General features: G+C 44.7%; 1 protein-coding gene and 1 long non-coding RNA gene across 3 annotated transcripts; one reads left to right on the forward strand and one right to left on the reverse strand.

Moving 5' to 3' along the window:
- Positions 1 to 5,476: 5,476 nt before the first annotated feature.
- Positions 5,477 to 9,890, reverse strand: LOC103696841 (uncharacterized). Its single transcript, XM_008778594.6, has 2 exons — positions 6,876 to 9,890; positions 5,477 to 6,144 (listed from the first exon to the last, which is right to left on the reverse strand). The coding sequence occupies exons 1-2, from the start codon at positions 9,481 to 9,483 to the stop codon at positions 5,750 to 5,752; spliced, it is 3,003 nt and encodes a 1,000-aa protein (XP_008776816.3). The 5' UTR covers positions 9,484 to 9,890; the 3' UTR covers positions 5,477 to 5,749.
- Positions 9,891 to 16,873: 6,983 nt separating this feature from the next.
- On the forward strand, positions 16,874 to 22,495 carry LOC148699749 (uncharacterized). 2 transcript variants are annotated; one of them, XR_016398083.1, is made up of 4 exons: positions 16,874 to 17,901; positions 18,866 to 19,153; positions 19,370 to 21,244; positions 21,777 to 22,495. It is a non-coding gene; the product is annotated as an uncharacterized LOC148699749 (long non-coding RNA). The 2 variants fall into 2 exon arrangements; XR_016398084.1 differs by lacking the exon at positions 21,777 to 22,495 and having other exon boundaries at positions 18,866 to 19,171; positions 19,389 to 19,879.
- Positions 22,496 to 25,008: the final 2,513 nt, after the last annotated feature.

Raw genomic sequence — 25,008 nt, forward strand, 5'->3', positions numbered from 1 at the left:
TTTTGGGAAGTGTGGGAAGGGGCGATGGAAGTGGGCCGGCCCACCAAGAAGAGCAAGGAAATAGGACTTCGGGCGGCGAGGAGTAGGGTCTTTCTTTGTTGCATGTTGAAGAATGAAGATTCTTATGTGGAACTATAGGAAAGTGGGTAAGCCCTCCTTCACTATCTCGTTTAGGAGATTGGTCTAGGTGCTTGATCCGAACATTTATTTTTTATGTAAGACGTGGCTTTCTGGAGACAACCTCTGCTGAGTATATAGTCATTTTTCTATTACTTGGGAGTCTTATGCAATTAAATCTCAAGGTCCATCAGGAGGCATCAATGTTTTATGCAAGCTGGGTCTCGCCACTATAGATATGTTCCACAACTGTCCCCAGCAAATTGTAATGGCAATTTTGTAACCCAATGAAATTTCTTGGATTATGTCAGGAGTGTATGTTAGTACTGATTGTAGAGTGATAAGGGCCCTCTGGAGAGAGGTGACTAACCTTGTCACACATGGGATCCTAACCTTAGTTTCTGGTGATTTCAACTGTATCCAGAAGCCCACAAAAAAGAGAGAAGGCAAGGCCTATACTGACAAGGTAGAAAGAAGGAAGTTTTGTGACTTTCTGGCGGTGAGTGGGTTAGTGAATCTTGGATTCTCTAGACCGAGGTTCACATGGTGCAACACCATACAGACCGTGCCAGAGTGTGGAAGAGGATTGACATGGCCGTTGCATCATCCTACCAGGTCCAGCATTTCTCCACCTATCAGGTTTGCCACCTTTCTTGGATTGCTTCGGATCATTGTCCTCTTTGATCAGCACTATTTTTAGCTCCTAACATCACAACTCCTTCCAATTTGAGAAGATGTGGCTTTCGTATCCCCAATCCTGGGATATTGTCCGGAGGGTGTGGGGGACTCTGGTGCGAGGAAATGCTATGCACAAGGTCTCTCACAAGTTGGAGCTTACCATGCGAAAACTACGAAAATGAAATCGAGAGATGGTAGGCGACATCTTCAGATGCTTGGATGAGGTGGAAGCTTCTATTATTGATATTTAGGAGGACAGTAGCGGCGAGTTATTGGTGGTCAAACTTGTTGATCTTCGTTAGAAGCTAGCTATGCATCATTCTCTTTTGTAGCAGCAAGTCTTTTGGCGGCAGAAGTTTAAAGTCCAGTGGATTAAGAAAAGGGATAGAAACACTTGATTTTTCCACCGTTCGACCATCATGAAGAGGCAAAGGAACATAATCTGATCTTTGAGGGATGAAACCAGATAGAGTGGAGGAAAGCAGGGTAAGACAGATTCTATTTATCTTCTTCAGATCTAGGTGGACGGAGGACAACAACCTAGGGGGTTGTCACCCACTTTCCGCCATTGGATGTCGGAGTTGGGATGATGGAGAATATAGGACTTGTTGAACCAGTCTTAGAGAGTGAGGTGCGGAGTGCGCTTTAGGCCTTGGTGGAGGACAAGGCCCCATCCTCGGACGGCTTTCTCTCGGTCTTCTTCGGGAGATATTGGTGTATCATTCGAAGGGAGTAGTAAAAGCAATCATGTTGTTCTTCAGCACAGCCTCAATGTCGGATGCCTGGAAGGAAACCTACATTACTCATCTTGAAGCGCTAGAAAGCGATGGAGCCCAGCCACTTTTGGCCGATCAGTCTTTGTACTATGCTTTTTAAGGTAGTAGCGAAGATTATGGTGGGCGTGATGAAGTCATTGCTGTTTAGACTCATCAGCCACAAGTAGGGAGTTTTTGTGGAGAGCTGCAGCATCACTAACATATCCTGATTGCCCAGAAGATAGTGGGATCTGCAGCGTGCCCTGTGTCGGCGAAGCTTCATGGAAGTGAAGCTAGATATGGAGAGAGAGAGAGAGAGAAAGCTTATGACCGAGTTTGTTGGGACTTTCTTCAATTTGCCTTGAGAGCTTTGGCTTCTATGAGACATGGATCAGCTGGGTTCTAGGTTGTGTGCAGAAGTCGTCCTCCATTCTGATCAACGAGATGTCATCGCCTTCCTTCCACTCCACTATCGAGCTATGTCAAGGTTGTCTCTTGTCCCCTTACTAGTTTATTATTTGTGCTGATGTGTTATCTCGAGTCTTGCGAGTAACGTGTCGGAAATAGGCGATGGATGCCTATGTACCATCCCTAGGGCCCCGACCAATCTTCCATCTTCTATTTGTAGATGACTGTCTTATTTTGGCCAGAGCGAGGACGAGGGATGCGTTGACTCTTAAATGCGTCTTGGAGGACTACTGCAAGGCATCAAGTCAGTAGGTGAATCTCCTCAAGTCAACCATCTGCTTTAGTTTGAAGACTAAGCTGTGGGTGAAGCAGGCCATCAGGGAGCTCCTTAGCATGAGGAGTAGGAGAGGCCGTGGAGTTACCTAGGTGTCTCTATCACTGAGCAGAGATTGCAGGCGATAGAGTGCCTCAATATAGTGTAGCGTATCCTGGAGTGGCTTAAGGGTTGGAGACTGCCTCATTATCCATGATAGAAAGGCCGACTCTAGTGAGATTGGTCCTCAGGTCCATGCAAGTTTATCTTATATCCAACACGGTTGTCCTGAAGACAGTGCTGTTGAGGATTGGGCGACTATTTTAGAGCTTCTTATGGGGCTCATATGGCAGCGGACATGGGGTGCACCTACTGGTATGGGATATCGTCTGCTAGCCATTTCAAGGAGGGTTGAGTGTTTAGTCTCTACTTATGAGCAGAGAGGCGCAGATTGTTAGACATGCTGTGAGACTGATATTTGAGCCTCGGCGCCTTTGAAGTTAGGTGATAACAATTCGTTATAAACCAGTAACTGCATGCGGGGCAGCTCAAAGTAGTCGGAGGTGCTCATTCATGTGGAAGGAGATCTACAGGTATGTTCCCACTACTTTGGCTAACACCAGATGACTGATTGGAGATGGGTGTAGTGTGATGTTGTGGAAGACCCTTTGGTGGATATTCTCCTCCGTCCTAATGGGGTAGGGTGGGACTCTAGCCAAATCGACCATCCATTTGTATGGCACCTTGCTGAGAAGTACAGTAGCTAGCAATTTCAAGGTGTGGTGGTTTGGATGTAATGGTTTTGGTGTATGTCCTGTAGCCCCAGATTTGAGTAAGGGACATTTATGGCCTTCTTCAGAGTGAACAACATCTAAGGCAAGACTGTGCCTAGATTTGGTCTTCACCCGAGAGTAGCTTTGTTCATTTGGAAGGTGACTTGGAGTCGGCTACCAACGAGGTCTGCCCTGAGTAGGCATAGACTAAGCATCCAACTGCACTGCCCAGGGTGCAAGGTGGTGGAGACCATAAACCACATTCTATTCGAGTGTGATCAAGCTATGAGGGTGTGGTGGCTTGTTGATATCCCGTCAGATGCTCTATGCCAGTCCGACTCCTTCACCCAGGCACTTAGACGGTTGGTTAACATATCTCAGACCTAGTATGTGGCTATCAAGGCAACGTATATTGTATACTATATTTGGCTAGCTAGAAATGTCTGAATTTTTGGAGAGAGCATTCCTATACTAAGGCTCGTCATAGAGAGGGCTTGAGTGCATACTGCAAAGATCACCCATGCATGTCTATTGGATAGGTTGTTGATAGTTCGGGATATCTGGGACTCTACCTCTGCTCTTGTAGTACCTCAGACGGTGTATATCACCTAGGAGCCCCCAGCCTCAAGTTTCCTCGAGGTCAACTTCGATGAATGTGTTTAGGATAGTAGCAGGAGAGGTAGAGTGGGTTTTGTGATCAGAGGCCCGGATTCTAGAGTGGCGGTAGCCGGTGGGTGCCCAATCTTCGACATTTCTATCCCTAGGATGGAGCGAAGGGCAGCTTGGGCTCATCTATGTTATATTTGGCGTGTAATGCTGGCCAACACAATTCTGCTTGAAGGTGACTCAGCTACTGTAATGAGCTAGATCCAGGGGTGCTCTGGTGATATAGGTAGCTACTATTTCTTGCTCCAGGGTGTTTGAAAAATGGCAAACGGAGATATTGCCTTCCGAGCCGCACATCATAGGGAGGCTAATGGAGCTGCAGACTGGATGGCTCTTTTGTGGTTAGCTATTATAAAGGAATTCTTTAGACTGGTGAAGAGGAGCTATTTAGAGCACTCTGTAACTTATTTATACTAGAATTATATGAGCCATCTATTTTTTATTTTTATTTTTTAGTGGAATAAACATAATTTTGGGCGAGTTATCGTCTACCTCGTCCATTAGTTGGCTGATATGGAAAATAGATAACACAGTTCCAGGAACACGAACACAGTTCCAGGAACACGAGAGAACCCCTCCCGCACAAACAAAAAGCGCCATTCAGTTTACAAATAAATACACAGGAACAATTCAGATTAAAATCACTATGGTGCAGAAAATTTCGATTACGGCTCTGTTGGGAAAAATCTTGCCTCGACTGGGGATGGGGGGAAGAAGGTCGCGGTGTATCGCCTCATCTGGGGATAGGGTGAAGAAGGTCGCGGTGTGTCGCGCCTTCCCGATCCCCGCATTCCCGTCCCTCCTCCGCGTTCTCTTTCCACCCTATCCCGCCAGGTCCCGCGTGGTTTTCCCAAACACGCCCTAAAGTTGCAGCGAGGCGGGAAGCTTCGGTCGGTACTACAAGAGAACAGGATTTGGGGGATTATTAGAGAAAAAACTATAATTCTTGCATCTTAGACGCAGCGGCATGCAAAGTTTTGGGGCTCTATGGTGAGTTTGGCTATTTTTACTTCGCCACTGTTAACCCCAGAAGCAAGTGCCAAAAGCCAACACTGTCCAAATCATAGAATTACTTGGATGCTCCATGATGCCGTGTTTCAAAAGAAATCCTTCTTCCAAACGGCCTTTGATAAGGAATTCTCACCGTCCAACCGCCGTCACGACAAGGACGTCCTCCGTCCTGCTGATAACATTCTTCGAGCATTGGATCCATTAGCTGCGGGATACTACGTCTTTCTTCCATCTAAAAACTCAAAACCATTCATTTAGTTGATTAGTAACGTGAATCAGATTCGTCGATGACACGGATATAAAATCCATTCCCCGTTTCAGTTGTCGTGAATCAAGTTCTGATGGCTCGCAGGCATTCCCCAATCCACTTAGCTTTCTAAAAAAGCATGCCACCAAGAACTTTCAACCATCGACGCTCTTTGGAATTGACTCCAGGATCCATTCATCGAGCAGAAGCCGCCTCCTGCTTAGCCCTCTGCCTTCAAATTCGCCGGGCCAAGTCCTAGGAGGATCACCCAGCTTGTCCGGTTTCAGAGCCCATAATTAATGGCAACCACCGCCTACGCCTCCATATTACTCTCGTTTGATCGTCGATATTTTTGTTGGAACTTCCATAGTCCATGCACCCCTTAAAATCTGAACACAGTTTCCAGAATATACAATTTACTAGAAATAATTTTTCCAAAGTTGGGAGGTGGACATATCTGGGGATTAGTGACACATCTCACAACCAGTTACCACATTTACCAGCAAGATAGAACAGAACAGAATCTAGGCTGTCACACTGCAAGTAACAAATTTACGTAGATATACTACACAATGGGGGACCATCAAGCCTTCTAGAAATTACTTACATAGCTGTTTTCCAGATAGGGATGTTTCCATACATGCAAGCAAAAATATCTGTGATTTCTCAGGGTGGTGGGGAATGCAGTTCAAGTTTTCGAGCAGTAATTATACAATCGATGCTTGGAAGGAAACTGAGATGAAGCTCTCCATCATCAGCCAATATTTAGAAGCCTTCGTCCTCAAATAATACTCCCCTGATCGGATGATGCATCTTCGTGGTAGTAGGGGGAGAGTTTTCCATGCCTCTTCTCAGGCTTATTAGGCTTGTCAGCACTCACTTCTTGGAGCATCTTCACTACCTTCCTCATGGGAGGGCGGTTAATGGGGAGGGAACTGGTGCAAAGGAGGCCAATTTTGAGGACCTTTTCTATCTCCTCCTTGGAGCACATATCAAGCTTGGGGTCGATCACGAGGTCCGCATCCTTCTGATCAATTGTGCTGCACACCCACTTCACCAGGTCCTTCTCTCCAAACTCAGGATCCGCAGGGCGCCTCCCTGTCACCAGCTCCAGAATGACGACACCGAAGCTGTATATGTCGCTCTTCTCATTCACCCGGAGGGTGTATGCATACTCTGCAGCACATTAGAAGATGACAAGTAAAATCTGCAACAAAAATTTTAGGCCTCTAGTAGTTGATAGGCAAATACATGCATCGAGACAAGCATAAACTATTGATGAAAGAATTCAGAAAACCTTTTCGTCAATCAACTTTAGAAGGATACAGATACAGCTGGTTATTATTAAAACTATTCGGTAAAATTTACAAGAAGGAAAGCAAATATTTTCATATTGTTAGTTAATATATCTAGATGTGCATGCAGAAATTGAGCAGGAACGGGATAAGTCTCCCAACTACATATGAAAATAGATGGGTTATCCATGAGATAAGAAAAGCATAGTCATTTGATGGACGAGGTTTTAAGTTCTATGCAAATCAGAAAAGATGAATTACATACCTAACACTAATCTAAAGGAAAAAAGAACAGAAGGAAAAACGAACCAGGAAAAACTGTTATGATGACAATTTTTGAGAGTTCTCAATATCAAAAACTGAAAATACGGAGAGGGATCATCAAGAATGAACTTCTTGAAGAAGGGAATTTGAAACATATGTATCCGAACAAAAGAATTTGTGGACAAAATAAGATTATGTTGCTCTACAAAACAGCAATTAGGAACTAAAGAGCAAACAACAGACAGCATCTACATAAGTGATATGGAGGACAGAAACAATTTAAATAGAGGACAGGGCGAGAAAGCGTCTTTTAACATAAGAAGAAATAGAAACAGGGAATGAACAAACCTGGGGCGATATATCCACACGAACCCGCGATACCGGACATAGATTTCGACCCCTTCCCAATTGCTTCGACCGCCTTTGCAACCCCAAAATCTGCCACCCGCGCTCCAAACTCCCCATCCAACAGGATGTTGTTGGACTTCACATCTCTGTGCACAATTGGTGGCACGCAGTCATGGTGCAGATAAGAGAGTCCTTCGGCCGCATCCAAGGCAATCTTATACCTTGTCGGCCAATCTAAAAGCCCTCCCTTGCTGCCATGCAGCAAGTCCCCCAAGCTTCCATTAGGCATGTATTCATAAACCAGAAGCTTGCAATCCATGTGAGTGCAGCAGCACCACAGCTTGACAATGTTCTTGTGCCTGATCTTTCCCAGAGTCGCAACCTCTGCTTCGAAAAGATCATCGACCATCTGATCTACGTTGTCCCCATCCTTCTTTGATGTCCCCCAGAGTTTCTTCACTGCGGCTGCCTCTCCATTGCTGAGGACTGCCTTGTACACCTTCCCGGATGCTCCGCTGCCTATCACATTATCTTCATCGAGGCAGTCCAGGATCTCATATTCGCTGAATCCTAACTTGTGGAACGAGGTCAGCGTCCACTTAGACTTATCCATTCCCAGCTTGGACCTCTTGAAGCTCCGGTACCTCCAATAGAACCATGCCACCCCGACAACGAAGACCAGAGCAGCTAGTATGAAGATCGACCAGAGCAACCAAAGGAACGCATGGCCATCCTTCCTGCCTCCCGGTGTAACAGGGCACAACCCCGGCAAGTCATCACACAGTCCGGGATTGCCCAAGAAGCTATTGCGGTAGGCCTGGCTCGCCAACAGGGGTGGAAGAGATCCCGACAGGCGATTGTTGGATACGTTAAACTTGCTGAGCTTCAAGTTTTGCAATTGGACAGGGATCTCGCCGGTGAGTATGTTGTTTGAGAGATCGAGATAGTTGAGCACCGGAAGGTCGCCCAGCTCCGGCGGTATCCCACCAGTGAAATCATTATAGGAGAGGGTCAGCTCACTGAGCCTTTCCCAGGATTCGATCCCTCTGAGCAACTCGCCGGAGAGGGAATTGTTGCAGAGGTTAAGCCGGCCGAGCTCCGACAAGTTGCCAAGGGACGACGGCAGTGGCCCAGTCAACCTGTTATTCGCAGCGGAAAACTCATATAGCTTAGACAGAGATCCCATTTCCGATGGGATACTGCCGCTGAACTGGTTATAAGAGATGACGAGATTCGAAAGATTTGCCGCGCTGGATATAGCCGGAGAGATCCCACCAGAAAAGAAATTACCTTTGAGCTCAAGAAGCGAGACATGGGGCAGGCCCCACATCCCGGCCGGGACCTCGCCGGAGAGCCGGTTGTTCGCGAGCCGGACCCGTGTGAGCGTCCGGCACCGGCCGAGACCCATTGGCAAGCTCCCTGTGAAGAAGTTATCGATCAAGAGGAGCTCCTCCAGCACGCCGCGGTCGCAAATGCTCGGCGGGATCTCTCCGGAGAGCAAATTGTCCGAGAGATCAAGAGATATCAAAGGAGAGTTCTTGCCGAAATCCGCAGGAAGGGAGCCATTCAGCTGGTTGCGGAAGAGACTCAGCTCGACGAGCTTCGAAGCGCGAGACACGCCGGCGGGAATGCTCCCGGTGAGCTGGTTAGTATAAAGATGGACATTTTCAAGCAGAGGGGCGTCAAAGATGTCCTCAGGAAGAGGACCCTTGAGTTGGTTCGTGGAGACGTCGATCCGGCGGAGATTGGCGAGCTTGGAGAAGCCGGAGGGGATGGGACCGGAGAGGAAGTTGTTATATAGCTCGATCTGGACGAGGCTGGAGAGCTGGGTGAGGGTCGCCGGGATGGGTCCGGAAAGGGAGTTGGTGGAGAGGTCGAAGTTGGCGAGCTTGGCGAGGCGGCCGAGCTCGGGGGGGATCTCGCCAGTAAGATTGCAGTGGGAGAGCCAAAGCTGCTCAAGGGAACCGAGTTTGGCGAGCTCGGCGGGAACGGGGCCGGGAGTGAAGGAGTTGTAAGAAAGATTGAGTTCGCGGAGGGTAGAGACGTTGGAGAGGAAAGAGGGGATGGTGGAGGTTAGAAGGTTGTTGACGAGGGAGAGGCGTTGGAGGCGGGGGAAGGCGGCGAACGAGGGGGGGATGGGGCCGGAGAAGTTGTTCGCCGAAAGGTCGAGGTGGAGGAGGGCGGGGAGGGCAGCGAGGGCGGAGGGGAGGGGGCCGACGAGGTTGTTCACGGAGAGGTCCAAGTGGGAAAGGGAAGCGCAGGGACGGAGGGTGGAGTCGGGGAGGGAGGAGTTGATATAGTTATCGGAGAGGGAGAGGGAGGCGAGGTAAGGGAGGCGGCAGAGGACGGCGGGGAATGGGCCGACGAGGCCCTTGCCGGAGAGATCGATGGAGGTGACGATCCGGTCGGAGGAAGGGGAGCTGGGAGGAGAGCAGAAAACGCCGGTCCAGTTGCACGGGGTGTCGTCGCGGCGGTTCCAGTTGGCCAGGGCGTCGCCGGGGTCGTCCAGGCCTCGCCTGGCCTCGAGAAGATAGATGCCTTCTTGGTTGAGAGAGAAGGCGAGCTGGGAGAGGTGGAAGAAGAGAAGCGACGGTAGTAAAAGTCGCATGGTGGCGAGTCTCGGAAGCTAGGTTTTAGCTCTCTCTTTTGGAGTCCAGGTGGAGCTAAGAGCTACTAAATATACGATGGTGGTGAGTTCTTGGATAAGGGAGGGAAAGAAGTTCCCAAGGGCCGTCCCGCCCGCCCCTCATCAGTGCTGAAAGGGAGAGGAAGAGAGAGGAGAAGAGGCGGGGAGCAAGTGGGTGGTGGGGCGGGCAGCGGGCACTTACTACGTGAGTGAATGAGAAATTTTAAAATGTCGCCATAGAAAATGGTCTAGTTTTCTGCGAGTTTTTTTAATGACCTGTTGTTTACGGTAATGGAATGGCGTCGTGATCCGGATGTTGCTGTCCTCAATTACCTGCCTTCTACTGGAGATTCTAGAAAAGCACCGGACAGGGCGCCCGAAGCCCGTCTGGTTACCAACCATTAGAAAGAGGTGGACATAAACATCTCTGAATGCTTTTACTCTTAATTAGAAGGCGATGGTCGTGTCAGGGATGATGTTTTTTTTTTTTTTTTTTTTAAGATTACGAATCATATTAACGTTCTTTTTCGTAGGTGGTTGGCCGGTCTCTTGCATGGATGAGATTTAATGGTGATCATTTAAATTATATTCCTTGATATCCTGTTTCTGCTTATATCTCTTGCATTTTGAGTGCCAAATAATGGTTGTCTAGAAGTTTAGATAAATAATTATTATATCTCACTGTTTCTGTGCATAATACTGCTATGTTGCAAGGGATCCACAAACATGGTTAGACGCTACTGCCATCTACCAGTTATGTGGGTTCTAAACGATGTGCAGCCATGGATCCAAGCTTACAGGTCTATTCTCTAAAACTTTAATTATGGTTCACTTGCATGGAAAAGGCCCACGTGAAGCGCTGAGGACAGACTCGGGACTCTGGTTTTGACTGCGGTGTGGCCAAATTCGTGCATGATCTAATATGATAGTAATTGGCCAGCCACACAAGCTGTGGCCGGTTGTTATCTTCTTTGTCGCTTTGTGTGCGGTATGTTTGACCTCCACTGCACATTATTGTTAAAACCTGAATTTATATCTAAACCGTAATGGACAAGGGTTTGCCCACCATTTCATGCTTGCTCGGGCTATACCTGTTTATCTAACGACGGTGATTTTTAAATACATTTTATGATTTTATTCCTTCTATAAGTGACTCATCTTTCTCTCTCTCTCTCTCTCTCTATATATATATATATATATATATATATATATATATATATATAAGAATTGACTCATGTTTCTTTAATTTGAAGTGAGGGAAAGAATATTCAAATCATATTAAAGGTTGATGAGGAGCTTTTTTTTCTTTTTCTCAAAAAATATGCCTGCGAGCTATACCATTCAGTATGTAGAAAACACAATATGTGTCTGTATTGCAACATGAAGACGTATTAGCTATTGCGATGATCATGATGTTGATGGTGATTACAAAGTGCCAAAAAATCTAAGAATAAAAAAAAGTGTTCTTTATTTATATAAATATTATTTTTATGAGTTATTTTTTATCTTGTTATTGTAATAGGGCGCAAGTGAGATTCAAATATATGATTATCCTAGCGGACCAGCCAAAGCGATGGCAACCGGATCTGATTTAGGTTAGATTAAAAAAATATGTAAATCCTAATATGATAATTTGAAATTTTATTTACATTTGAATCCGATCATTTTATTAAAGAAATAATCTAATCCAAGCTATAACTGATTAAATTAAATTAAATAAGATTAAGCATTGTCACCCTTTTATTCTGAATATATACCACCGTACAGAACTGGGGACTGGGGTGGACCACATGAATACATGCGGGCGGTGGTCTAAAAGCAACGCAACCCACCCGAATTTTTTATTCCATTTAATAATTCCCCTCCCCAATTGCATCACCACGTTTCAGAATCAAGGTTGGCGCTTTGGTCCCCACCTTCCCTGCCCCTTCATTTGAGGAAGCCAGCATCCGATGTCCCATGCCAAACTCTGTAGACACGCGGCGTCATTTTGATGAAGAAAAAAAATGGAGGGTCGTGTAGGTTTCTCTCTCTATCTCCATCTTATAAGTTCCATTTCACCAATAAAATTCCAATTGAACTCTTTGCTTTTGAATTTTCCGCCATGTCATCCCTTTTGGCTTTGCAAAGCCATCTCAGTTCAGTGTACTCCTCTGTGCTCTTCTTTACGCTTCCTATTTCTCGATCTGCGTCTCAATGTGTCTCGGCCTTTTAGCACTCGGTGCCTTAGAGCAATCAAAAGCTGGCACGTCAGCTGTGAATCTATCTTGTTAGATTCTCGTGTGAATCTAATGGCGCTCCGGTCTGTGCCTCTGGCTTGCTGCTGTGCCGGGGTTTATGTGCGAAGATCAGTGATGGCAGGGAGGTATGCGACCGGAACTTTTATATTTTCGGCCAACCCACCAAAAGTCGCTCCCTCCTCAGAAATTAACGCCGCCCTTGTCATATCACTTCTCGGGGGAAGGGACTGGGGAGAAGACCAGATCATTTATCTTCTCAGCTCTCCTTGTTTTCTGCCCTTTCTTCAAACTTAACTCTATAATTTATCTTAATTTAATAAATTTTGAATGACTAAACCTTCCTTCATCTGAAATATATCTATATAAATAAATAAATGTGGAAAGAGAGAAGGGGAGAACCTCGACCGCTGCGAGGAAGGTGGTCTGATTATTATTAGTAGGTGGAGGGACTGTTGCACCACTATAACGAGCCTAATTCACAAAACGGCCGTTATTAGACCATTATCATGTTTAGGAAGCGGGAAACCTCTCATTAGGTGCATAAAGCATATAGACAATTATAACAAAATCGGTCATTCTAATGCTTTTATGTCATGACAACCTTGTAGAGTAGGAATCATGATCATAGTTCTCACACATCGATTTTTATTTCATCCAAAGAAAATTTTAAGATAAAAAAAATTATTGAAGATATTTCTTTATTTGATGAACCCTCGCTTGAGTAAATAAGATATTTTCTTTCCTTGCAAATATAATGTTCTGTAATAATCCTTACAACAATCATTAGTTTAATGATTGCCATTTCTAGTGTAATAGCAAACAATAGTCTTCGAGAAAGATTTTTTTTTCCGAATTTATTAGCTCTCAATTAGGAAAAACACAAAATCTATATCAATGTACCCATATTGCTTTCATTTTTATCTAACTAATATAAATACAAACATAGATATTAATAAAATATTATAATTTATATCCATATTTTTTTTAAACTTATATATGTATTAGTTAGATATTGACAGTATGATTATAAATGCATATGTAAATCGAATATTTAAATTTTATAAGATAAATTAAGATTAAGACATCAATATTATTATTTATTTGCTTTTAAAATTTAAGAGATCTAGACATGACTAAATAGTATTGCAAATACAACCACATGTTTGGAGGGGCTAGTTATCTAGTTATAACCATATTTGAATAAATTCAGACACAAAAATAGATTTGAGCAAATATTATCCTATTTACTTTCATCTTTATTATTATTGAAAATTTTTGTGATATATATATATATATATATATATATATATATATATTTCTGGAGCAGCTATATGGCTCTTTATTTTAAACTGAACTTAATTTTTTACTGTTTAAATTTATATCCACTAAAAAATTACAAAAATCATTTGCCCTTTCACCGGTTGGATATCAAAGTCGGAGGTTGGTTGACCGGTAAGCAGCGGCCCACCGACCGATCCGGTCATCTACCGCACCCGTTCCAGCCACATCAGCCCGGTCAGTGGAGCGGTGATTTGATGGGTGACCGGAACTTGGAAAGATTAGATTCCGCTACGCAAGTCAATTTTACTCGTGGCCGGCGACATGATGTTTTGCCCGGCCAAGTGCGGCACTTCGTCCAAGGGAACGTAGTTGTATCCTTGGTGCGAAGGCAGGATTCACCTTCCTTCGCGTTCATCTACCGTTAGATCGTCCACTTCTCGCTTTGAGAGCCGTGCGGGGAGGTGAATCGTCCTTTCGCGCGAAGGTTACGAGAACCGCGATCCTCGTCCCAACAACGGCACTTAGACGCACCCAGATCTAACAGTGTATAAACTCACTCATCATCAATTTATAGTTTATAGTTTGCAACTTAGTTACTGGGATCTCCCCTAAGTAAATTTTGGGGGAAATTTTTAGATGGATCATGCCCACCATGGATCAATCCAACGAATCCAACCAGTGAAACCAAAAAGCGGCACTTATGATAGTATCATTTTTTTTCTTTTTATGTGTGATAGCAACATGTGCTAGATTGGATTTATTAATTATTGAGGAAGAACTTGATCCAATTAATAAGTTTTTGGATTTTGACATCTAACCATAATGTGCTACAAAGCTGGCTGTTGCCCGGGCCGATCTGTCACATAAGTTCATTTATTCTATGTAGACTTAAAATGAAAGCATCGGTGCGATTGGTGGGGGTGGGTCATTGGTTAAACGAATACACTTGGCTGTGGGGACAATTAACCTACTGTCCCTAAATAAATAGAGTTGATGGTGTTCAATTATCAATTATCTCAAAATAGAACATGATTTTATAGTTTTAAAAATTGATTTTCCTCTTTCAAAACACGTCACCATTTGACTGTTAGGTATGTTAAATTTTTGAACAATGCTAAACAAATATCTAAATACTTGTGCTTTTGAGGATGGCGGGGTGGAAAAGAAATTTTAATAGTCTTTATCGCTTATCGTATGAATTATATATACAAAATTAGCATATGTACAAAGTTTATGAGTGCTATATAAAATTAAATAGGATTACAAATAAAATTGGATATTCGAATACGAATCAGATAGTTGTTTATCTATATATATATATCTTTTTTATAAATTTGAATATAACAACGGATATTAGTCTGATGCTTAAATTTCTATCCATATTTAGATAGTTTCATATATGAAAACAAATCTAGATGGATATTGTCAGATCCACTTTTACCCCTACTTCAAATGTCCTATAAATTGGACACATGCCTATTTAATAGACCAAATCCATCTTTGCTAAATTACTAAACATATGTTTCTCCCCTTAAGATCATCTACCCAGATCACATCCAATAATGAACAGTACTCGAGCACACACCCTTCTCAACCTAAGCTTGCCGTGTACCATGGCTTCAAGCCTACTTCTCTTCCAACTCTTTTAGGTTTTGGACCGGCGAGACCTAGAGGTTTAAGCTGATTTCTAAAACAGTGATGGGATATTCCACGTTTAAGTTGAATTATAAATATCAATTGTCTTTGTCCTAATCACCAGCTAATTTTTATTATTCAAGAAGACTCTCCATCCAATTTAATATGCTTCTGGGACCGTTGATGGAGCCGCGATGAAGATAAGGAAAGCATCGGATAAACGATGATTTGGTTTAGTGTTGTCGTAATTCATGCTTTGCTTTTAAGTTCGGCCGTGGCTAGCTGATGCTTTTAAGTCTGGTTTTTGTCAATGAGAAGCAAATCCCAAGACTGACTCATGCTTGCAAGTTTCGTTGTCATTTTGTCAGTGAAAAGCATGTCCTAAGACTGATGTTTGCAACGTGATAAGTGAGACAAGCGACATTCTCCGTCTCACCTGCCCCCCTGCTCTCTCTATCACCCAATTGCTCTTCTTCTTCGTCGTCTTCTTCGGAAAAAAAAATCAGGAGCAGGAATGAAGCAGCTCATCTCTCAAACTTCAAACAGAAAAGAGAGAACGAGACTACCAGACAGAATTTACAAGCAGATTTTGTGGAGTCTTCCAAAAAAAAATCTTTAACATTACAATTATTGCTCAAACAAAATTCGAAACAGACACAGGGGACTGAGATCATTTTGGAGCACGGTTTGACATTTCAAAGAAGCCAGGGTTCGATTTATGGGTCATTCGTGTTGTTAAAGCGAAAGAATTGAATGAACGTAGTTTGAGAGCCTCAAAGGAAAAACTATCCAACTACCATACTAGAGTTTTTTTTTTTAAAAAAAAAAAAATCACACCTATTAGAGTTCAAAAAAAATATCAATAGAAATTTAATTTAAATAAGTTGTTTACGTGCATAGTATGTATTAAATGCTATTAAATGGAAGTTAATAGACCCGTATGCCATGGTGCGTAACGTAGCTGTCCACGGGAACAAAAAGAGATCAGCAAAGCAATAACCAGTCTCAAGGACCGAGTGCAAATCCGCCTTCAATTCCCTCCACAAAGATAATAATTTTAGGTCTGGCCAAAAATGTGTGACGCTCTGGGACAAAAATAAAAATCCTCTGAATTTAGAGTCCGAACAGAAGTATAATATGTTGATGACCAGCTTGCAATTACCTGCAAGACCCGGCACCATGAGCAAATGTAGTGAGGGGACCATATTTTTGGCTTGGATCATTAGCACGAGTGGAGAGGCGTTTTCCAAGGATTTACTCCTGTTGGGGGAAAACTCAAGTCGCACCAGTCCGGAGGCGCTCGCCTAGGGAGCGCCGACCAGAGGGCGCCGACCAGGAAGGCGCCCGACCAGAAAGCGTCCGACCAGGAGACGCCGACTAGAACGCGCCGACCTCGCGACACTCGAGTCAAAGGCACCCCACTGAGCAACTGGCTCGGCTCGGCACCCGGCCAGGTGCCGAGTCCTAAAGATGCCTTGTCTAAACATTCGACTCCAGCCTAATCCCTTAGAGAGAATCTGACAACTAGATATCCAACTCCACCGTACTCTGCTACCGTCGTCAAGCCATTAAGGCACGTGACCTCCGCAGGCCTCCGACACACCCGATCATTAATGCGTGTGACCCCTGCGGGCCTCCAGTGCACTCAACCATTAAATAAACACGGCCCAAGATGATCTTCGGATCACTGGACCATCAAAGCGTATGGCTCTTCCTGATCACCGGTTCACTCAGCAATTAATGCACTTGCTATCTACGAACCCCAAGCCCACGACGGCCGGCGGTTGAACCACTCCAACAGGTCCGATCAACCATGACAATTCGCTGACTCCGGTCTGATCCGGTCTCATCCTCCATGTAAAACCCCCCAAAATTAAAAAAAAAAAAAAAAGAGGAAAGGGCGGATGGGCCGGCCCGAAAAGACCGGGCCCATCCCCTTTATCACGATCGTGCCCTAGGCACGATCGTGGAAGAAGAGGGAGAGTGCGAAGGGGAGGCGGCGGCGGCGCTAGGTCGATCGCTGGAGGGAGCCGACTCGCCGGAGAGAAGACGAGCGCCGGAGAGGGGATCCGGCCGGCCGCGCTTCGGAGAAGATTCCTCACAAACCAAGTGAAGAGCTCTCGGATCCGTGTTTTTCAACCGAGCTCGCCACAGATTTCTTCCTCCGATTCCTCGCCGGAAAGGCCGCCGGAGCACTCATCGGACGGAGGTAAGCATGGATCTTTCCCTTGTATATCATTTGCTTGGTTTTTGGGTCGTGTGGATGGGATTTTGGCCGGCGGATCGCCGGAAAAAGGGTCCGAAACAGGGTACCCCTGTTTCGGCCTCTTCTTTCCGGTTTTTGGCCGCCGCCGGCCGCCGAGATGGCCGGGATTCATGGCGGTTGGAATTGGTCGGGTCTGTGAGGGGGTCAGAGAGGGTTTTCTAGGCTATGTATGTGATGAGGGAGGGTGGATCCGAGGTCTTCTTCCTCGGGATCCCATCCTCTCCTCCTCTTCCCCTCGTCGGTTGGCCACCGGCGGCGGCGACGGCGGCTGGGTGTCGTCGGTTGGGGGCCGAGCCACCATCACGGTGGCCTTTCCGTGGAAGAAATGGAGGAAGGGGGAGGGGTCTGTGTCGGCTGGAAAGAAGAAGAAGGAGAAGAAGAAGAAGAAGAAAAAGAAGGAGGAAAAATAAGAATATAATAATAATAATAATAAGAGGAGAAGGAAAAGAAGAAGAAGAAGAGGAAGAGACTTCTTCTTCTCTCTTTCTCTTGGCCGGCCACCATCGCCGGTGACTGCAGCAGGGGCGGCCGGCGATGGTTCGGCCAATGGTGGCCGAGGGTGGGGAAGGTGAGGGCACAGCCACCCCGGCTGTTGCCCTTGGACCAAAGAGGTGGAGGAAGAACCCTTCTCTATCATCCACCCTTCTTTTGGTCTTTTCATCGGGACCGGCCATCGTCGCCGGCGTGGCAGCGGCCACGGCTGGCGACGACATGGGCCGGTGGTACAAGGGTGGGAGTCGGGCCACCCCGACTGCCCTAGACTTGGAGAGATTGAGATGTTTGGGGATCTGGTTATGGACCCCATAGTAAATATCAATTATGGTTTGGAATATTTAAATATTAAATGATTTAGTTTGTGATTTGTAATTGATGTTGTAGAGGAAGAGTCGGCAGAGCCAGGAGGTTTTGATCAGGGGACTCAGCACCCCAGCGCGTAGGTTGTGATTCGGACTGTGTTTGAGTCAGTCTACAATTTCTGTAAGAATCCCTACATCTGAGCACTTCTATGCATATATTGATTTATCGTTGGATTTATTTTACGGTTGTGTTGTTATTGCTTGTGAGCTGATATGACACATATGAGATGAATGTTTATCAACATATTTTCATTATTATGTTGTTATTGTTTATGTGTTGATGCGGCACCTATGAGGCGTGCATGTTGTTTTAATGAATATATTGAGATAAATTCATTTGGGAAGAAATAACATATTTTTGAAAATTTATGAAAATATGTGATGTGATGGGAATGTGATTGAACATGTAAAACTAGACATGTAATATGGGTTGGACTAACCTTGTCATGAGATAGCGGCCACGAGCTGATGCGTGGGATAGCCTCCACGGGCTTACGGATAGCGGCCACGAGCTGATGCGTGGGATAGCCTCCACGGGCTTACGCGTGGGATAGCCTCCACGGGCTTACGGATAGCGGCCACGAGCTGATGCGTGGGATAGCCTCCACGGGCTTACGCGTGGGATAGCCTCCACGGGCTTACGGATAGCGGCCACGAGCTGATGCGTGGGATAGCCTCCACGGGCTTACGCGTGGGATAGCCTCTACGAGCTTATGCGTAGGATAGCGGCCACGAGCTGATGCGTGGGATAGCCTCCACGGGCTTACGCGTGGGATAGCTGCCACGAGCTTATGCGTGGGATTTGTGCAGTCTTGGACTGGGACATGATCTTGGTTAGTCCAACGCCAGAAATGAAAAGTTTGAAAACTTTGGAATTTGAGTAATACGGGAAGGGATCACATAATGTGAAAAAGGATTTGTGTATATGTACTGATTACATATATTTGTTGTTTGTTGAGCTTTTGAAATGATGAAATGATATATATATTTTGATACTTGATTATTTTATGATTTTGTTGTGTGTGGCTGTTGGGATTCTTACTGGGCTAGAAAAGCTCATACTATACTTCCATTTTTTTTTTCAGAGGCACTGGATTCGTAGAATCTGTCGGATGGGACAAGAAGTGAGCTCGATCTGGAGTCAGACTGCTAGATAGTTAGAAGTCAATTTATCTTTTATTTATGGACATTTGAAATTATGTAATAAATCAGTACATTGTAGCTGGATTTGATTGAATTACACCAATCTTTGGTTTTGGCATATATGTGAATGTTGTACCTTTTAGGCCTTGCATGATCTTTAGGGCACTGTTCTAGGGCTCATGCGGCCGGTCGCGTGCCGGACCCGGGAGTTGGGTTCGGGGCGTGACAGAGTGGTATCAGAGCTTCAGGTTAAGGTATCCTAAGGTTTAGGAATCATAGGGTTTAGGCTCGAGTAAGCCTGAGTGGGGAAAATCATTAAATACGTAAGATATTAAATGGTGTGATTAGCATATGAAGGATGCGAAATTTTCTTAATCTGATGATCTTGATGCTGGAAAAATTGTGTAGGTTGATATGGCGCGAGGGCGTGGTCGGGGGCGTGACAGAGTGGTATCAGAGCTTAAGGTTAAGGTATCCTAGGGTTTATGTTCAGGTGAGTATCAGTGGAGAATTATGATAGAAAAACTATCAGAGATTTGGTTTATAATCACCTGAGATTGTAACAAGAATGATATTATAATCTAAGGTTTAAGACCACTAGGGACTGTGGCCTTAGTGGCACTAAAGTTTGAGGTTTAAGATTATTGGAAAATGTGACCAGTTGGAATCTGAGCATATGTTTAAGATCACTAGGGATCGTGACAGAAATATATCATAGCTTAAGGTTATGATCACTTTGTACATGACAATTAAATTCAGTGCTTAAGCTGTAAGATCACTTGGCCTTGTGATAAAATGTATGCATCGGTTTGGTTTTCGATGCATACGGAAGGAAAGTATAAATTGTCTTTGATCATGATAAGAGAGGTTTGACCTAAGATAAGTGTAGGTCAACAATGGCATATCGAGCATACCATGTTCAGATATTATTTAAATGATTTGAAAGTTCAAATTTGATTTGGGTTTTGATGTGATCATACTTTTGGTTTAGCTTCTAATTATTAGAGTGGGATTTGTACGTTGATTTAGTATTGGAGTAAGCTAAGGAGATTTCATAATATTGAAAGGAACGTTCTTCGAAGTTGAAAATGTATGTGGATTATATCTGGTGTTGGCATGTTGGATATTGCAAATAGGTCTATTTCCTATGGATGTATTTGATTATTTTGAGGCCATAGAGTATGCATATTGATGGGAGAATTCTAATTATTTGAATTCTCATGTTTGGATTGGGCTACTGGATTTTACTTATAATTGTAGAAGACTATTTGATGTGTTAATTTAAAACTCAAGCCTAGGTTTAAGATTTGAGCAGGGATCTTTTGTCGTTGTTGATGAAGTCACTAATAAATGTCATATTGAGTAGAGACTTCGGTCATGAGATGCTTACATGAATTATCATATATAGCATTACTGATGGATGTTAAGAATCTTGGTGAAGGAAGATCTGGAGATCAATCGAGTTAAATTCTAGTGTATTGGCTCAATGACTCCTAAACCATTGAATTTGAAGTAAATCTTTTGGAAAGAAGATCAACGTAGATTGTTTAATCGAATTGCTGAGGAAATCCATGGTTAACTTATTTTAAATTAAACCTAGATATTTTGGATTCTAAGAAGGTTGTGGAGATCACATAGTGACCTTAAACTTGACTAAAGGATCGGGGGTTAGTTATGGTATGTACACTCTATATAAATTGAGGACAAAAAGATCTAAAGGTTTTGCTCTAGTTCTACTTGGAAATTTGAGATTTGGAGTTTCTTAGTCTCAATGCAAAGTGATACTTTAGTCAGAAATCATTTTGTGACTTTAAAGAATTAAATGAATTAAATCAGAGTGTGCAGCGAAAGTGTGGTGGTTTGACTTATTTTGAAACTGGTTAAGATCATTAATATTTGATCTAAAAGGCATTATGATGAAATACTTGAGTTAGTTTCAGGAGAATGTTGTTGATTCTATGGATCTCTTATTTGTTGGAATGATGTGGGAGAAAGAAAAGAAAAATGATTATAGAATATTAAGAGCATTTGATACTAAAGATTTCTCCTATTTCTGTCAAGCCAATTATGATCTCTGTGTAGAATCAAGGGAAATTAATTTCTTGGGATATAATTATGGCATTTTAATCTAAGGTTGGAAGTTTGGAATTCTTTTGAAGGAGATCAAAAGAACTTACTATGTGTGGTAAATAAAAAGGATCAAGTTTTGAGATGCTGTGATTTTTGTATGTCAAAATCTTGTGAGTAGATACTTCGAGAGGGAGACTATTTGAGATCTCAGGGATGATGTGGGAGAAAGAAAAGTATTGGGTCCAAAGATAGTACATCAAACTGTGGATAAGATACAGATAATCAAAGAACGGCTCCTTACAGCTCAGAGTAGACAAAAGAGTTATGCTGACAATAGGAGAAGAGAACTGGAGTTTCAGGTTGGTGATCATGTTTTCTTGAAAATATCTCCCACTAAAGGTGTGATGAGGTTCGGAATTCGTGGCAAATTGAGCCCTAGGTTTGTTGGTCCGTTCGAGATCTTGGACAGAGTTGGAGAAGTGGCATATCGTTTGGCCCTACCACCAGCTTTATCAGGTGTACATGATGTATTCCATGTTTCAATGCTGAGAAAATATATTCCAGATCCAAACCATGTGGTAGATTTTGAGCCTATAAGTCTGCATGAGGATCTGACTTATGACGAGTACCTGATTCGGATTGTGGATAGAAAGGATCAAGTGTTGCGACGTCGGACCATTCCTTATGTAAAGGTGCAATGGAGCAACCACTCCGAAAGAGAGGCCATTTGGGAGCTCGAAGAAGAAATAAAAACCAAACATCCTCAGCTCTTTGGTATTCCAGGTACGTTAATTTCGCGGACGAAATTTTTTTTTAGGAGGGGAGAATGTAAAACCCCCCAAAATTAAAAAAAAAAAAAAAAAAAGAGGAAAGGGCGGATGGGCCGGCCCGAAAAGACCGGGCCCATCCCCTTTATCACGATCGTGCCCTAGGCACGATCGTGGAAGAAGAGGGAGAGTGCGAAGGGGAGGCGGCGGCGGCGCTAGGTCGATCGCTGGAGGGAGCCGACTCGCCGGAGAGAAGACGAGCGCCGGAGAGGGGATCCGGCCGGCCGCGCTTCGGAGAAGATTCCTCACAAACCAAGTGAAGAGCTCTCGGATCCGTGTTTTTCAACCGAGCTCGCCACAGATTTCTTCCTCCGATTCCTCGCCGGAAAGGCCGCCGGAGCACTCATCGGACGGAGGTAAGCATGGATCTTTCCCTTGCGTATCATTTGCTTGGTTTTTGGGTCGTGTGGATGGGATTTTGGCCGGCGGATCGCCGGAAAAAAGGGTCCGAAACAGGGTACCCCTGTTTCGGCCTCTTCTTTCCGGTTTTTGGCCGCCGCCGGCCGCCGAGATGGCCGGGATTCATGGCGGTTGGAATTGGTCGGGTCTGTGAGGGGGTCAGAGAGGGTTTTCTAGGCTATGTATGTGATGAGGGAGGGTGGATCCGAGGTCTTCTTCCTCGGGATCCCATCCTCTCCTCCTCTTCCCCTCGTCGGTTGGCCACCAGCGGCGGCGACGGCGGCTGGGTGTCGTCGGTTGGGGGCCGAGCCACCATCACGGTGGCCTTTCCGTGGAAGAAATGGAGGAAGGGGGAGGGGTCTGTGTCGGCTGGAAAGAAGAAGAAGGAGAAGAAGAAGAAGAAGAAAAAGAAGGAGGGAAAATAAGAATATAATAATAATAATAATAAGAGGAGAAGGAAAAGAAGAAGAAGAAGAGGAAGAGACTTCTTCTTCTCTCTTTCTCTTGGCCGGCCACCATCGCCGGTGACTGCAGCAGGGGCGGCCGGCAATGGTTCGGCCAATGGTGGCCGAGGGTGGGGAAGGTGAGGGCACAGCCACCCCGGCTGTTGCCCTTGGACCAAAGAGGTGGAGGAAGAACCCTTCTCTATCATCTACCCTTCTTTTGGTCTTTTCATCGGGACCGGCCATCGTCGCCGGCGTGGCAGCGGCCACGGCTGGCGACGACATGGGCCGGTGGTACAAGGGTGGGAGTCGGGCCACCCCGACTGCCCTAGACTTGGAGAGATTGAGATGTTTGGGGATCTGGTTATGGACCCCATAGTAAATATCAATTATGGTTTGGAATATTTAAATATTAAATGATTTAGTTTGTGATTTGTAATTGATGTTGTAGAGGAAGAGTCGGCAGAGCCAGGAGGTTTTGATTAGGGGACTCAGCACCCCAGCGCGTAGGTTGTGATTCGGACTGTGTTTGAGTCAGTCTACAATTTCTGTAAGAATCCCTACATCTGAGCACTTCTATGCATATATTGATTTATCGTTGGATTTATTTTACGGTTGTGTTGTTATTGCTTGTGAGCTGATATGACACATATGAGATGAATGTTTATCAACATATTTTCATTATTATGTTGTTATTGTTTATGTGTTGATGCGGCACCTATGAGGCGTGCATGTTGTTTTAATGAATATATTGAGATAAATTCATTTGGGAAGAAATAACATATTTTTGAAAATTTATGAAAATATGTGATGTGATGGGAATGTGATTGAACATGTAAAACTAGACATGTAATATGGGTTGGACTAACCTTGTCATGAGATAGCGGCCACGAGCTGATGCGTGGGATAGCCTCCACGGGCTTACGGATAGCGGCCACGAGCTGATGCGTGGGATAGCCTCCACGGGCTTACGCGTGGGATAGCCTCCACGGGCTTACGGATAGCGGCCACGAGCTGATGCGTGGGATAGCCTCCACGGGCTTACGCGTGGGATAGCCTCCACGGGCTTACGGATAGCGGCCACGAGCTGATGCGTGGGATAGCCTCCACGGACTTACGCGTGGGATAGCCTCTACGAGCTTATGCGTAGGATAGCGGCCACGAGCTGATGCGTGGGATAGCCTCCACGGGCTTACGCGTGGGATAGCTGCCACGAGCTTATGCGTGGGATTTGTGCAGTCTTGGACTGGGACATGATCTTGGTTAGTCCAACGCCAGAAATGAAAAGTTTGAAAACTTTGGAATTTGAGTAATACGGGAAGGGATCACATAATGTGAAAAAGGATTTGTGTATATGTACTGATTACATATATTTGTTGTTTGTTGAGCTTTTGAAATGATGAAATGATATATATATTTTGATACTTGATTATTTTATGATTTTGTTGTGTGTGGCTGTTGGGATTCTTACTGGGCTGGAAAAGCTCATACTACACTTCCATTTTTTTTTTCAGAGGCACTGGATTCGTAGAATCTGTCGGATGGGACAAGAAGTGAGCTCGATCTGGAGTCAGACTGCTAGATAGTTAGAAGTCAATTTATCTTTTATTTATGGACATTTGAAATTATGTAATAAATCAGTACATTGTAGCTGGATTTGATTGAATTACACCAATCTTTGGTTTTGGCATATATGTGAATGTTGTACCTTTTAGGCCTTGCATGATCTTTAGGGCACTGTTCTAGGGCTCATGCGGCCGGTCGCGTGCCGGACCCGGGAGTTGGCTTCGGGGCGTGACACTCCACAACGCCATTAATGAGCATGATCGTACCCAATTATCATGAAGAAGATAATTTCCCCTGTCACCTCCCAGGTAATATAATATCCTTCTATAAAAGGGAACCTGGGGGAAAGAAGAGGGGGGACAGACACAAGAACAAACATTCTCCTCTTTTATCCCACTCATATACTAGCCCCCTCTGACTTAAGCATCGGAGGGCCGGCGCCGGAGATTCCGGCCGCCGGCTTCTTGCAGGACTCTCCAGGAGGACGCCACCAGCTGACGCGCCGCCGCCCACCGTTCCAGCAGCGGAGCTCCTCCCCTCTCAGCTCGCGGCCGCCCCCGGGTCTAATTTCCAGCAACAACTCCCTTGGTGGTAAATAATTTTTGGTACAATAGCTCAAATTAGCTGGTGGTGGTAACCCAGGGTCCATTGTGGGGTCATAAGCTTCCTCGCGTACTCCGCCAAAATCTGACTTCGATTTAGTGCAATATGTTGGCTCCGCTGCATTAATCATGTTGTCTTCCAATATTCATTCCTTAACACTTAAAGTATCCTTAATCA

Source organism: Phoenix dactylifera, chromosome 12 (assembly GCF_051530095.1).
Source record: "Phoenix dactylifera cultivar Ajwa chromosome 12, Ajwa_hap1_PhDact_Kaust_v1.1, whole genome shotgun sequence".
Classification (NCBI taxonomy): Eukaryota; Viridiplantae; Streptophyta; class Magnoliopsida; order Arecales; family Arecaceae; genus Phoenix; species Phoenix dactylifera.